Source organism: Monodon monoceros, unplaced genomic scaffold (genome assembly GCF_005190385.1).
Source record: "Monodon monoceros isolate NGI ecotype Baffin Bay Population unplaced genomic scaffold, NGI_Narwhal_1 Super_Scaffold_6, whole genome shotgun sequence".
In the NCBI taxonomy this organism is placed as follows: Eukaryota; Metazoa; Chordata; class Mammalia; order Artiodactyla; family Monodontidae; genus Monodon; species Monodon monoceros.
In genome coordinates this window covers 37,619,844-37,633,806 of record NW_021703783.1, presented here as the reverse complement: position 1 = coordinate 37,633,806, position 13,963 = coordinate 37,619,844, and the positions used below count along the sequence as shown (strand labels likewise).

Genomic DNA, 13,963 nt, shown 5'->3' with positions numbered 1-13,963 from the left:
TTTCAGGCTGGGGCTCCTCTCGCCCGCCCGCTCGGGTAAACTCGGTTTAAGGTGTTCCCGGCGTATTCCGCCTTCCCAGGCTCACCCCGACTGACGCAGGGCCCACTCCAGGCCGAGAGCGCCTGCACAGCGACACCACGACCGCCAGGTGGCGCTGCCGCTCGCGGACGGGAGGTGCCGGGCGGGTCCCCAGACTCACCTTGTCCAGATGCCCGGGCAAAGCAGCCCCGGGCGGTCCCCTATAAAAGCAAAACACAAGCCCTTGATCTCCCCTTTCCACCCCCGCAAATGGGAGGGTGGCTCCTCCCTCACCGCAGGCTGCAGTCCTCTCTCCCTGTTCCAATGCCGTTCAAGGCTGTCTTGGATGGCTCCACTTCCAATTCCCCTAAGGCAGACACACCAGTGGACAGGCTGCAGAGAGGGGGTCTCCCCCTGAGTTTGCCTCACTGCCCCGCCTCCAGGCCTGCCAGTCAGGGGCACTACGTCTAGATCTGAGCCTGAGACCTGAGGAGCCTCCCGTTCCCCCAGGAACCCCAAGTCAGCTGTATGTCGCTAACTTTGGCGAGAGGGAGAACCAGGAGCAAAAAGGGATGGGGGTGAGGGCCTCCCCGCGAGGAGAATAGTCTGCGTCCTCACGCCTCGATGCTGGAATAGAACTGGGATTCAAGATGCCTTCATTTTAATGTCGTGGGCTCCAACCCTGCTACGTGACCTCGGTCAAGTCTGGCCGCTTCTTTGGGCCTGTTTCCTCCTCTGTAAAGGAAAAGCGTGGATCTCCAAGGTCCCCCAGCTTTGACTTGGGGTTGCGGTGGGCCTCACCCATGTCGCCTCCCCGCAGTCGGCCGAATGCTTCTGTCCCTTCCTACGTTCCCAGCCCCTTCAGTCCTTATCCCCGCCCGGCGAGGGAACGCGGCTCCCCATGTTGCCCCCTAGGGCTCGCTGAGGGGCCAGGGCTGGGAGGGGCCTCAAAGCGACACTGGAGCCGCCAGCTGGGGGGCGGGGGCGGACGGGGGCGCTGAATAATGAGTGAGACTTAATTGGGCAGGCACTGCGCAGCAGCGCGCTAAGCTCGGCAAATAGCTCCAGCGTCGGCAGCCGCCGCTGGACAAACAAACTGACTCCGGGCGCGGGGAGAGGGGTGGGAGAGGCAGCGGCGGGAGGGGGAGAGAAAACGCAGGCCGCCTGGGCCCCCGGGCCGCCGCGCGCCCCTGGCTGTGAGGCAGGAGGAACCCCCGTGTGCCCGGCTGAGCTGGCCTCCCAGAAAGTGAGGACCGGGGAGGAGGCTCAGGGCTTGACATCAGGAAGCCGGGACCGGGGCGGGAGAGAAGCGGATTGTGCGGTGGGAGCCAGGGCCCCAAGGGCTACTGAGCACGAGGAGAGGATGGAGAAACAAGTGAAAGGCGGAGGAGAGAGGGAGAAGTGAGAGGAAAAAGCGCACCGGGGGAGGGGCTGCGGCGGGGCGGGGGCGGGAGAAAAGCCGTTACCGAGAGGAAAGGGAAGAGCGATGGAGGAACAAGCGAAGGGAGGCGAGGGGAGCCGAGAGAAAAAGAACTGGAGAAGAGTCAAGGAGAGGGATGGGAGATGACCGGAATGAGAACGAGGGGGCGGCAGGGCGAGCTGGCGGCGCCCCTACCTCCGCCTCGCCCCGCTGCGCTCCCGCCCTAGCGCTCTCTCCAGCCGCCCGCACTCACTTTGTCACAATTACGGGGCCGTCACTCGGCCCGGATTGTTTTCCCCAAATTGTTGTTCTATAAACCGGCGAAGGATCTGACAAGCTGAAGCGGGAAGGAAGGGTCTGAGCTGCGGTGGGGACGTGGTGGTGTATTTACCCAGGGCGGACCCAGGGCGGGCAGGTGAATCCAGAGACCCACGCGGGAATTCTGGTTGCTGCCCCAGCCTCGTCGCTGACATCGCTTTTAACCTTCCTGGCCCTTCTCAGCCTCGGCTGCCTCGGTTTCCCCAAGAGAGAACTGAGAGGCTTGGAGGGCAGGAGCGGCGGAGGCGGCTGTAGGTGGGGCCCGAACTTGCCTTCTCACCCCATTCTCTTTTGTTCTCTGCTACCCCGGTCACATGGAGAGGGGGTCTATCCAGCTTGGCCTCCCCAGAGCGCCCTCGGGTGCCTGCTCATCCCCGCTGGATGGCCAGACTCTCAGCTCCGACAGGTCTGGGCCGTCCCCCGCCCCGCCCGCGCCTGCAGCCCCGGCTCTGCGCCGCTCGGTGCCCACGCCACCTTGCTGTCCCTCAATTCCGCAAACATCTGTTGCGCGCCCACTGTGAGCCAGATCCGCGCCAGCCTTCCCCCCACCTCTCCCCCGCCACCCTCCCCTTCCCGGTCGGCCTGGCCTGTCAGCTTCGTGACAGCCGCCGCTGAAGCCCAGGCCCCGCGGGAGCGGCCGGAGAGGAGCCGCCGCATGGCTGGCTCCGACACCGGCCTCCCCGGCGGCTCCAGGGGCAACGGAGGGTGGCGGCCGCTGAAGCGAGACCAGAGCCGCCCCGCAGAGTTAGAGCTGCGCTGGGGAGTGGGGAGCCCAAGGGCGGGCTTGTCTCTCGGTCTCTAAGGTCTATCGGTCTCCTCATTCCATTGCCCTGGGGTTGGGCCGGGCCGGGACCTCGCCTAGCTCCGAAAGCCTGGGAAGCTATTGGCTCCCGCGCCCCCTCCCCCAGTTCGGGTGATTTACACTCCGGCTCCGCTCAGCGGCCGCTTCCCAATCAGGAATATCGACCCCGGGCGGGGCCCCCGGGCCGCATCGATCCCTCTAAGGCTCGAGATTTAAAAATGTCAAATTTGCCTTTTCCAGGCGGGTGGAGGGGGCGGGGGCTTGGAGGAGGGCGGCTTGGGAGTGGGGGGGGGCGGGCGGATAGCAGGACATCGACCAGGTGCCTGCGCCCTGAATGAGAAGCTACCAGGCCCAGGCCGTGGCCGGACCCTGACATTACCTAGCCATCCTTAGGTTGCAGTCCCCTCTGGATGGGGGCAGGAAGGAAGCCCTACGGGGCCTTCCCCATCCCCATGGGCCTCGCTGTTGTGCTGGGGTATTCCCAGAGGGAGAAGCCCCAGAGGAACAAAGAGAGACCTCTAAAGTAGGGAGACAAATTTGGAAGAGACTCCTAAACGTAGAGACATACAGACACAAGGAGGGGTGCAGAGACAAAGATATAGAGGCTCCAAGAGATACCCTATGTTTAAAGAAGAGCAAGGCAAAGGGAAGGTGGCTCAAAGGCACACTGAACAAAACAGGGGACCAGAGACCCAGAATCACCTCAACTCCCTGCCCTATAGACCCAGGAGATTCAGGACTGGGAAGGTCCCCCTTTGGTGTGTTTGAGAGTGGGGAAGGAGAGTGGAGACAAAGCCAGGTGGAGAAAGAGAGTTATTAGGGGAAGGAATTAGAATATAATTAGCATTATCCTCCCAAGGTGTCCACTAGGAACTGGACCTGAAATCCAAAAGGTAAGGGTCCTAGAAGCAATAGCCCAGGCCCCAAAGAGATGGGCTCTTTGAGAGGTCTAATGGTCTGCCCTTTCCTGTCCTGAGATCTACCTCTTCCTCGCTGTCCACCACCAGCCTGGGGAAGCCAGATGGGTTGTGGCTCACATCTTATATTGGAGACTGTATATGTGATGGCAACTGTGTATATGTGGATATGTATGTGGACTGTAGAAAACTCTGGTGGTAACCACTTCCTTCCCCGGGACTTAGCAACTGGGTCTCCAGACTTTGGAAAAAACCATCCACTACTTTCAGGAAGCTTGGGAAAGGGATGATGTTGGGGTGGAGGTGGTGGAAGGGAGCAGTTGTCCAAACCAGCACCCTCACAGTTAACATCTATCCCCCCTCCCTCCCCCCCCCCCGGCAGCACACCTCAGCTGTCACCGTGCACATTACTGTTTCCTACAGAACAGGAGACAGAGAGCTGACAGCAAATGTGTGGGGGGGCCCAGTCACGCGGGGGGAGGTGGTAGCTCATCCTCAGACACACGCAGCACACACCTCCACTGACAAAATCAGGCCGACACGTCCCTAACACTGACACACACAATCACTGACCCCCACACGCGACCCACACCCATCAATCCCTGTCACAACGCACCACCTCTGCGTGCGCAAAATTATGCACGGTTCCTCCTAGGTCAGGTACAAGCGCCTAGTCTTAAAGCCTGTCTACACCCTGTCTTGACATCTTAGATCTTCAATCGCCTAACCTAAGCAGAGGGCTTAGGTCCCCGTCCTCGCTCCCCAAATTCTTCAACCATGGCCATCTCCAACAGGTAAAAGGCTGAGCTTAAGGAAGTCAAGTAAGTACCAGGGTCGAGGTGAAGAACCGGGAGCTGACGGGGCAATGGGGCTGCTATACGCCTCCCTTATTCTCCTTCCTGCCACTGCCTCTTTCCCGGCACGTCCACTCGCGGCCCGTCCGGCCCGCCGCCCGCCTGTCAGTCGAGTAATGAATGCGCGCTCGGGGCCCTGCCCCCCCCCCCAAGTCGTTCATCACTGCCAGCACCGCCCACCTCTCTGCCGCCCTCAGGGAGGGCTAAGCGGCCCAGGCGGCGAAAGCCCGTCTCCCCCCACCTCGACTAATAATTATCAGATTGAGATGTTGATTTGTCAGCTGGGAGCTAGCGCCAAAGAACCCGCAGTAAAAACCGGACTCCTTGAACTTCCTCTGGCTCCATTCGGACTCGCCCAGCCTTGCAGCTTTTCTGGATTTGATGTGCATGGGTTGGATTTCACTTAAGAGATCCGGGTATAGAAGCGCAGTATCATTTTATTCCAATAGGAGGCGCACCAGGCTACAGACCCTAGGGGGGCTCGTCCTGGGCTCGGTTCCACTTCTTCAGACCCGAGGCCCTAGGGCTTCGTCCCGCAGCCTCCCAGCAGGGGGCGCGTTGGCCACCATCTTCCTCTCTCCCGCAGCTGAAGTCCCCGCTTCTGTACAGGAAGCCCCCAGGCAGCAGTCCCACAGTCCGCCTTCAGGGATCTGAGGGGGCCATGTCCTGCCCTCTCTCTCCTCCAGGTACCTCCGGCCTCCCGCAGTCCTCCATTCTCCAGCAGGAGGCGCCCCTGTTGCAGGTCCGCCTTCGCCATGCCCTAGGCACCTAGGCTGCAGTCCCGCCCTTGCCCTCCCCCAGCCCGGGCCCCGGAGCTCCCCGGGAGGCCGGCTGAGTGACGGGCGGCCGGTGATTATGCGGAGGGGGAGCGGGGTGCGCCGCGGGCGGCAGCGCTGACCCTTCACATTTCCGATCCGCCGGGACCCTCATCCATCCGAAGCTGCTCTTTGTCTGGCCGCCTAATTGCCAGCGGACAGGATGGATGGCGGGACCGACAGCCGCGGAATCCCTAATAAAGGCCGCGGCCGCCGGGGAGGAAGCTCGGGAAGGAGGGGGAGGAAGAAGGAAGAGATGGAAGGAGGTGGGAGGAAGCACCGGGCCGCGGCCGCCGGCTCAGAGACGCTATGCGCAGCGCACAAGGGGGGCCAGATCTTCTAGGGTGCGGGACCAGGAGTCCCGTGTCGACGGGGGTCAGGGCGCCGTGGCTGTGGGGTGTGTGAAGTCTCCTGCTTGATGGAGAAAAGGAAAGAGCTAGGGGCCCCGGGCAGAAAGCATGTTACGGCCGACCTCGTTTCGCAGAGCCTTCGAAGATTTCAGCTTGGCGCTGCCCCCTGCGCTCCGGGCTCCCACCAGCCGGAGCCCAGCCCTCCGTTCCCCGCATCACCTGTCCTCTGCTCACCTGTCGGTCTCCCAGGGCGGGATCCAATATCCCGGAGGAGAAATGAGGGGTCTGACAGCTGTCTGTACGGCCGCTCGCCACATTTCATTAACTGCAGGCTGGAGTTGGTGGACGGCGCGGGGAGAGGGGAGCAAAATGAGGTGGAGAGAGAGGCTATGGCGGGGAGCCGCACCTGGCCAGGGGTCAAGGGCTGGCCTGACAGATACCTTGGAAACAATATCTAGCCCCTCCTTGTGGAGCCAGGAGCCTGTTCTCAGCCCCGTGGGCTCTGGCGGCGGCCCTTAGAACCTCAGGCTGCACTGAGCTGCGGTGCCAGGGGATCCGTGCGGCGGATGAGTAGAAGCCCTAGGCCTGGCGGCATACTTGCTCTCTCGCCGCTCGCTGGGGCCTGTCGACCCTCTGCGCCAGAGGGCAAAGTGTGCGCAGGCTCTTGGGCTGCTACTGTTTTCCCACCAGTGGTGAGTGGAGAGCGGTCCTCAGCACTCTGGCCAGCTTTCCTGCCTTTGGCCTCTTGAGCACATTTTTCTGCAGTTCGCTTCGTTTCCCTCTCCCTCCCTTTTCTCTCCTCTTCGGACTGAACAGCTCTTCTCCGCAGCTGACTTCGCCCGACATCCTTTAGCTAACAGCCGAGCACCTGTTGTGTGTCAGCGCTGGGGGTGGGGGATGGGGGACACCCTGAGCCAAGGCCCTGCCCCGTTGGCCTCACACACATAGGTCTCCACTGAGACAAATTCAAATCTCTCTCCCCACTCCTGTCCTGCTTCTCTCACCCTTCCACTGCCTTGGGTGTCATTTCTCTTCTCCAGGGCAGTGACAAGGAAGCCAGGAGATGGGAACTCCAGTTCTAGGGCTGCCACCTACAAGGTGATACAGGACAAGGCATTCCTCATTTCCAGGCCTCAGTTTCCTCATCTGTAAAATGGAGACAATACATCCTCTCAGGGATGCATCGAGGATGCAGTAACTCTCAAGTAAAAGCTCTAAAATGCTGTAAGCACTCAATAATGTTATTTCCCTATCCATGTTATTCCCTGTCCTCTCAGGTGGGCATTTTTCCCTTCTCTTCATACCAGGGGTCTGGTACCAGGCAACCCAGGTTGCTTCCAGTTCTGTGTGATCTTACATGTAGGAGCTGAGAGCCAGAGTGTGTGTATGGGTGGGGTGGAGGGAAGTGGAGAAGAACCACACTATAGACGGCCCTGAAGGGTGAGGAAGGAGAGAGGGCGGGGTGCGGCGGGCGGTGGAGTGCATTTCCTTAGATCTTAATGTAACATCAGCCAGCTGGTTCCTCTGCTCTTATGGATGAGGAAACTGAGGCTTGTGGAGGTTATACTGCAAGTGACAGGGGTAGATCACTCTACCAGCATCTTTCCTCCCATGAGTTTCCTACTGCTCATTTCCTCACCCCCTTTCTTCCCTTGAAGGGGTCTGGGTCAGTGATAAGGAGTGTGGGAGAAGGAACAAAAAGAGAAAAACTTCAAGGAGCCAGGACCTTTCCGCTAGACTTCATAAAATTTTAACAAGAAAACTTCCTCAGAGTAGAAGGCACATATCACATGCAAATCATATGCTAATCACATGCTAATCTAAAGTCTGGTCCTCAGAACTCTGACACACACCTGGCCCTAAGCCCTGGGGGAAATTCTTGGGAGACCCCTAGGTTCCAGGACAGGACAGGTCGGGACGGGTTCTATTTAGAGTCAGGTTATGGAGTTAGGATTCATTTTAGGGTTGGAGAGGAGTCAAGTGTATACTTTGGGATTAGGGTCAGGGTTAGTGCAGAGTCAAGGGCAGAGGGTAAGGCAGGATTCAGTCTGGGCTGTGCTTTTAAATAGGGGAGCCTGGGGAACTCAGTCTTCCTCTCCTCTCCCCTCCTCCACTGCCCATTCTATGTCCTGCAGCACACGTCTCGGCCTACATCACATTCCCAACCACACCACCTCCCTGGGGCCTCCCAGTCTGGCTGCCCAAGGAGCTCTGGGTAAATTGTCCCAGACCCCAGCCTGGGCCCCAGTATTTCCTCTTGAGCCCAGACACTTGGCTTCTGGCCCCAGGAGCACTAGCTGGCCTTGACCCTACCCAGGTCCCTTCTCTGCCGAACGTTGACAGCTGCAGAGGAAGCAGTAAGGACCTGGTGAGCTGGCAGCTTCATTCCAGAGCGTGGGGAAAGAGCAACAGAACATGAATAAATTCATGGAGCTGGCCCCTCAGCTCCCTGTGAGCTAAGCCTGCTTCCCCCACCATACACACCCGCTGCCGCCTGCAGCCCTGCTGGTCACCGAAGCTCACAGCCTGGGCTGGGGATGGGAGGAGAAGGGAAGGTCCGAGAGAAGAGGGCTAGGACCTGAAAGGGGCTGAGGTGAGGGGCTCAAAAAGAGGGCCTTGGTTAGTAGGAGAGAGGGGTGGGGAGCGGGGCTGAGCAGAGAGGGCCTTTAGTGAGTGGGTGGCAGGAGAGGGCAGAGGAGGAGGGAGAGGGGTGGCAGGACCTGGGGCCGATGAGGCTTGAGGATCGGGTGGTGAGGTCAGTGTGAGCCCTGGCCTGCTCTCTCCTCTCTGATCCATCCATCATCCAGCCTAGGGGAGCAGATTCGGAATTAGACATGCACGGGCCGACATGGCCCTCAGCCCCCCGAGGAAGACAAATGGCAACAAAGACCTTGAATAAAATTTGTATTTATGGTTGGAGGAGGCCCCACCCCCACTGACTGCCAATCCTTTCTCTCCCAACCCTTTCAAGCATGTAGGGGCCTCCCTCCACACAGGCCCGTCCTCAGCAACCTCCTTCTTCCTGCACCGTTACGGGCTGGGAGGGGCAGGGAAAGAGTACAGGAAACAAGAGATGAGGAAATCATCTTCCACCCAATAATTATGCCCTGATGTGCCCTGTGCTCTCCATTTTACATAATGTACTCTTATACATTACAGTACTGGCTTACCCTAGTCTCTAAGAGATCCTTTGCAGTTGTCCACCTCCAGGGCCTCCAAATACCCCACTTTCGCCAGTCCTGGAACCTCTTCTCCAGGCCTCTGGCCCTGGAGTCCCTGTGAGCAAGAAATTTCTCCCAGAGGGGCGAGACCCTGAGGAAGGATGCAGACCCCTCACAGAGAGGGACCTATCAAAGCTTGTGTTTCCTCTTGGTCACCCGGATGACAGACACAGCCACCCCTCACAGGCGGGTGCCTAGCACTGAAACTGCATTTTAGTTATATTACTTTGCATAACCAATTTCAAATTTCAAATCCCTCCCCCAAACATTTATTATGTGGGGTCCAACTTCTCTGAGTTTCCATCTAACCACAGCCCTTTGTGGAAGGGTGAAGGGGCAGAGATCCTGGGGCTGGACAAGGTCTGGGACCAGGGCAGGGGTGGGACTGGGCTGGGCTGCCAGGGCAAGAGCTGCCTTCTGACTCTTTCTCCCCAGTAAACTCTCTACTCTTCAGTCCTGAGATAAGAAAGATGACATTCATGGGGTTCCACATTTAGGGACTAAGAGGAAGACAAATATAAAACCTCCCTTCAAACAGCCCTCACACACACACACACAAAGGCAATCCACAATCCACAATCCCACTCACCCAGGGACACACAAGGCCAGGGTCCCATGGACACGTCCACACTTGCCAGCACACTGTCACAATGCACAGGCCCAGAGCCTACCACACCGCTCCAAGAAGCGCCCCGCCTCCACGTCGTCCCCACAGTTGATATGTCACATTGGAGTCCGAACACGGACCTGGGTGTCTCTCTGCAGCGCGCCATTTACATTTCTCTCTCGATCTGTCAACCTGTCTTGGTTCCTGTCTCTCTCTCTCCGTCTCTGTCTCTCCTTCTCCCCCTCTGGGGCTGTCATTTAGTCTCTTTTTCAAGCTTTGTCTCTGTCTCTGCGTCTCTATGTGGCTTTGCATCCCTTTGATTTCTCTGTAGCTCCTCTGCTTTCCTGTCGGTTTCCTGCTCGCTTTCCCAGGCTGGTCTGTTTTCTCACTCTCTCTGTTCCCTCACTCTCTCGATTGCTCTGCGGCCCCCTCCGCCAACACTGGGGGTCGAGGGTAGAGGTGCCTGGAGATTTGCCTTTTCCAGTTCAGGCCAACCCGTACCCGTTGAACCCTTTACCATATGTTATTCGGTCACGGGCACTGAGTGGCGAATTTCTATTTTTTTCTAGTCCTTGTTGTTTGCTCGTGGGCTTTTTTCTTTTTTTCTTTTTTCTTTTTTTGAGGGGGGGAGCCGGGGAGGGCTCTTTTTAGCTCTGGAATCCACGTCTGTCTTCTGTGTGTGTGCATCTCCACCGCTTTTTATCCCATCCCCGTTTCTGGCCTCCTCCGGGCTCTGAGAATACCAAACTCAGGGTAGAGGGTGAAAGTAAGGATAGGGTGAGGGCAGTGAATCCCTGCAGAATTGGTTTAGAGCCGGTCAGGAACCGAGAGGCTGGGGGGACGCGGGTGGGGGCCGTGGCCTGCCCCGCCTCCACGCTTCCCTCTCTGGGCGCCAGGGGTCGCTCCGCCCCCGCCCCCCCCGCCGCGGCCTCTTAGAGCGGCTCCCGCCGCGTCGCGGCTCACACCACCCGCACTGCCGCTCCGGGAGGGAGGGGAGGAAGGTTAGGGACGCAGAGAGGGAGAGCGCTAGCTGGAGAGAGACGCGGGGCCAGGGCTTCAGCAGGGGCTGGGGCCGCGGCTAGGGTAGAAAGGTGGGTCAAGGCTCGCCAAGAGCCAGAGCGCAAACCTGCGAGGAGGTCGCGTCCGGTGGGCGCCACCCGCAGCGCAGAGCCCCGGACGTCCAGAGCGCGGAGAGTAGTCCCACCTCCGGCCGGGAGCTATCCGTCTGGGTAGCCGGGGACCTAGGCGCCGCCATCCTCGAGAAAGCAGCTGTCCGGAGGGCAGGCATCCTAGATCTGTAAGAAACCAGCCGTCCGAGAAGCCACCGATTTCAGGCGCCTGGGAACGTTAGACTGAACGAGAGGGTAATAGAGGACCACGGACTCTGAGCTGTCGGGAGCTGTCCCTGGTCCAACCAACGGGGGGACCTCCGCCTTGACGGAAGGTTTGGGGAACGGCACCACTGAGGCGGGAGCCCACAGGGGCGGGGGGGCCGGGCGCAGCCGTCGGGGGGATCCCGACCCAGGCCCGAGCCCGGTCACCGCCTCTGGCGCCCGCGGAGAGCCTCGGGCCTCCGCCACCATTGCACCCAAGAGTGAGGAGGATCTGCTGGCCCTGGCCGCGTCGCGGCTGAGCCGCCGCAAGAGGGTGGCGGGCGCGGCCGTCGGGGTGGCCATGGTGCTGCTGCTGCTGGTGGCCATTCCGCTGCTAGTGCACAGCTCCCGCGGGCCGGCGCACTACGAGATGCTGGGTCGCTGCCGCATGGTGTGCGACCCCCACGGGCCGCGAGGCCCAGGACCCGACGGCGCGCCCACCTCCGTACCCCCCTTCCCTCAGGGCGCCAAGGGAGAGGTGGGCCGGCGCGGGAAGGCAGGTCTGCGAGGGCCCCCGGGACCACCAGGTCCCAGAGGACCTCCAGGAGAGCCGGGCAGGCCAGGTCCCCCGGGCCCTCCAGGCCCAGGCCCCGGCGGGGTAGCGCCCCCTGCCGGCTACGTGCCTCGAATTGCCTTCTATGCTGGCCTGCGGCGGCCACACGAAGGTTACGAAGTGCTGCGCTTCGACGACGTGGTGACCAACGTGGGCAACGCTTACGAGGCAGCCAGTGGCAAGTTCACCTGCCCCATGCCAGGTGTCTACTTCTTCGCTTACCATGTGCTTATGCGCGGCGGTGACGGCACCAGCATGTGGGCGGACTTGATGAAGAATGGACAGGTGAGCTGCCCCTCTCCCACCCAGCCCCAGACAGGGTAGCTTTCTAATTCTCCCTGCATTCATTACGCAACCCGAACCTCTTCCCCAAACACCGTCACTAAATCCAAGAAGGCCACATTGCCAAGAACTTAGAAATCGCTTCATTTAGTCCAAAAGGAATTGGGGGGCCAGAGAAAGAAAACAACCTGCCCAGGGTCTTATGGAGCATTAGGAATGGTGTCAGAATTAAAACTCAAGAGCCTCACACTCCAACTATAGGCAACTATACACCAAACCTCTTTGGTATCTCACCCTGCCTCTTAGCCTCTTTTCACCTGTCTTGGGCAGCCCTCCTGGCCTTTGGGTTACCCAGCCACTTGATGGGCGAGTTACCGGAGTCTGGCTCCTTCGATTTAGAATGGAGTCCGGGTATCACACCGTGGGCAGTTGGTATCTGTTCCCGTATGGGGGTCATTAAGCTTGGATTTTCAAGGATAAGGTAAAAAAAGAAAGAAAACACTGTCTCATTTTCCAGGCAACTCTATTACTAGTCCCAGGGCCTGAGGTCAATTCTAGAGTGGGCCTTACCCTCAGCTAATACTGAGTCCATAGGCAGAGGTGGAAAATGAGGCAGCACTGGGGCCAGCCAGGCGGCCTGCAGGAACGAATTTGGGAGAAGGGAAGAGGCAAGAACAGATAAAGCAGAAGCCTTGGACCCCGGCCTGGTCCCTGCTCCTGTGGTCAGAGTCGGAGTCACTGCTGCCTTAGCTTGGAAGAAAAGTCCCAAAGACTCAGCTCAAGGTCCAGGACACGCTTAGGGGGAGCCAGAGGCCACAGGGGTGGGGCTGGGGAAATGTGCCTGGGCCACGCAAGCCGCAGGGTGTAAGGTTAGGGCTGAGCTGTGACCTCCGAATGCCCCGTGCGCGATGGGGTGATTTGACCGTGGCGCATCAGGCCTGCTTATCCCACCTGTCCGAACCCCAGGTCTTGCTACCGCTGCAGCACCCTTCCGCTCCAAGAACCGAAGGCACTACATTGAGGTCTCCCCCAAGCAGGGCCGCCCCAGGAGCCCAGGGAAAGGGAGTGAAAGTGTATGTGTGTAAGACTGTAGCGTGTGTGTGCGTGATTCGAGTGTGTCTGTGGGTGCAGGGTGCGAAGGTGCGAGAGTAGAGCGGTGGCTGCTTGCCTGTGGCACTGAGTAGGTGTGTGTGGTCTGTACGGCGTGTCTGTGAGGGGCGGGGGGGGGGGGAGTATGTATCTAGAGTGCGTCGCTTCCCGAGGGGGCGGGGGCCACGCGGCTCCCACTCTGTATTCCGCGGTGCGGGCGCTGCGGCTTTGGGGAAGGTAAATAGTGATTAGAATAATGATGAATAATTAATCAGTTAATAACCAGCCCCCTTGGGACAGGAATAGGGGGGCTGGGGAGGGGGCTGGCTGCGACGCTGAGGCGTCGGTGAGGCGACCTACAGCAGCGAGGCCAGAGGGGAAGAGGCACTACCTGTTTGGGCGGAAGGCGACCCCCACGTCGGGGCGCCCGCGGGCACTAGGAGGGACAATCGAGGAGGGGTGAGGATACATCATGGCATCTTCCCACAGCCTGCACCCTTGCTTACACACGCACAGACACACCTGTGCCCTATCTCTGGGGGAAGGAAGCCCAAGTTTAGAAGGTCCGAGTGGGTTCAGAATCTTAAAAATTATCCTACAGTCTAATTTTATTTTTTAAATAATAATAATAGCAAAACCTATATAGCATTTTCTTTGTGCAAAGCGCTGTTTTGTAACACACTTCACACGTAGTAACTCATTTAACCCTAACAACCTGAGGAGGTAGGTTCTATTACTACCTCCTACCTTATAGCTCAAATTAAGGACCACAGAGAGCGTGAAAGTTGCCCCAGTCCCAGCAGCTAGTGAATGGCAGTGCCTGCGAAGCACCTTGTCCTTCCCAAACCCTGCAGCCTGCTACCCTCGCGTCACCTTCACAGGCCCAGCTGCATCTCCTCGGCCGACCCCTCATCACCCCAGCTCCACACAGGGCATGAGTGGGTTGTTCTGTTCCCCCTCTCTAGGTCCGGGCCAGCGCCATTGCTCAGGACGCGGACCAGAACTATGACTACGCCAGCAACAGCGTCATCCTGCACCTGGATGTGGGAGATGAAGTCTTCATCAAGCTGGACGGCGGGAAGGTGCACGGCGGTAACACCAACAAGTACAGCACCTTCTCTGGCTTCATCATCTACCCGGACTGAGTCGGGCCCCATCCCCCGCCCCCCCCCTCCGCTACCCCCCTCACCCACCTTCAGCTTGCCCCACCCAAGGCGCCACCCCATCCTTTGAGAGACTGGGGGTGGGACGGACCCTCCTGCTCCCGGAGGTGGCCTTTAATGGGCGGACTCTTGGTGCTCCGGGGTATAACTGAGTGGCTGGGGAGCTGAGGAAACCGGCCGG

At 59.4% G+C, this 13,963-nt stretch overlaps 1 protein-coding gene across 1 annotated transcript; it reads left to right on the top strand.

The window, feature by feature from the left end:
• The first annotated feature begins 10,996 nt into the window (after positions 1-10,996).
• Positions 10,997-13,764, top strand: C1QL4 (complement C1q like 4). The gene is made up of 2 exons (XM_029204504.1): positions 10,997-11,533; positions 13,585-13,764. Exons 1-2 carry the CDS (start codon positions 10,997-10,999, stop codon positions 13,762-13,764), a joined length of 717 nt encoding a protein of 238 aa, XP_029060337.1.
• The last annotated feature ends 199 nt before the right edge of the window (positions 13,765-13,963 follow it).

Bases quoted from the DNA above. Each gene is read 5' to 3' on its own strand.
- C1QL4 (XM_029204504.1), top strand. From the start codon at position 10,997: ATGGTGCTGCTGCTGCTGGTGGCCATTCCGCTGCTAGTGCACAGCTCC. The intron at 11,534-13,584 runs GTGAGCTGCCCC...CCCCCTCTCTAG, and splicing joins ACTTGATGAAGAATGGACAG to GTCCGGGCCAGCGCCATTGC.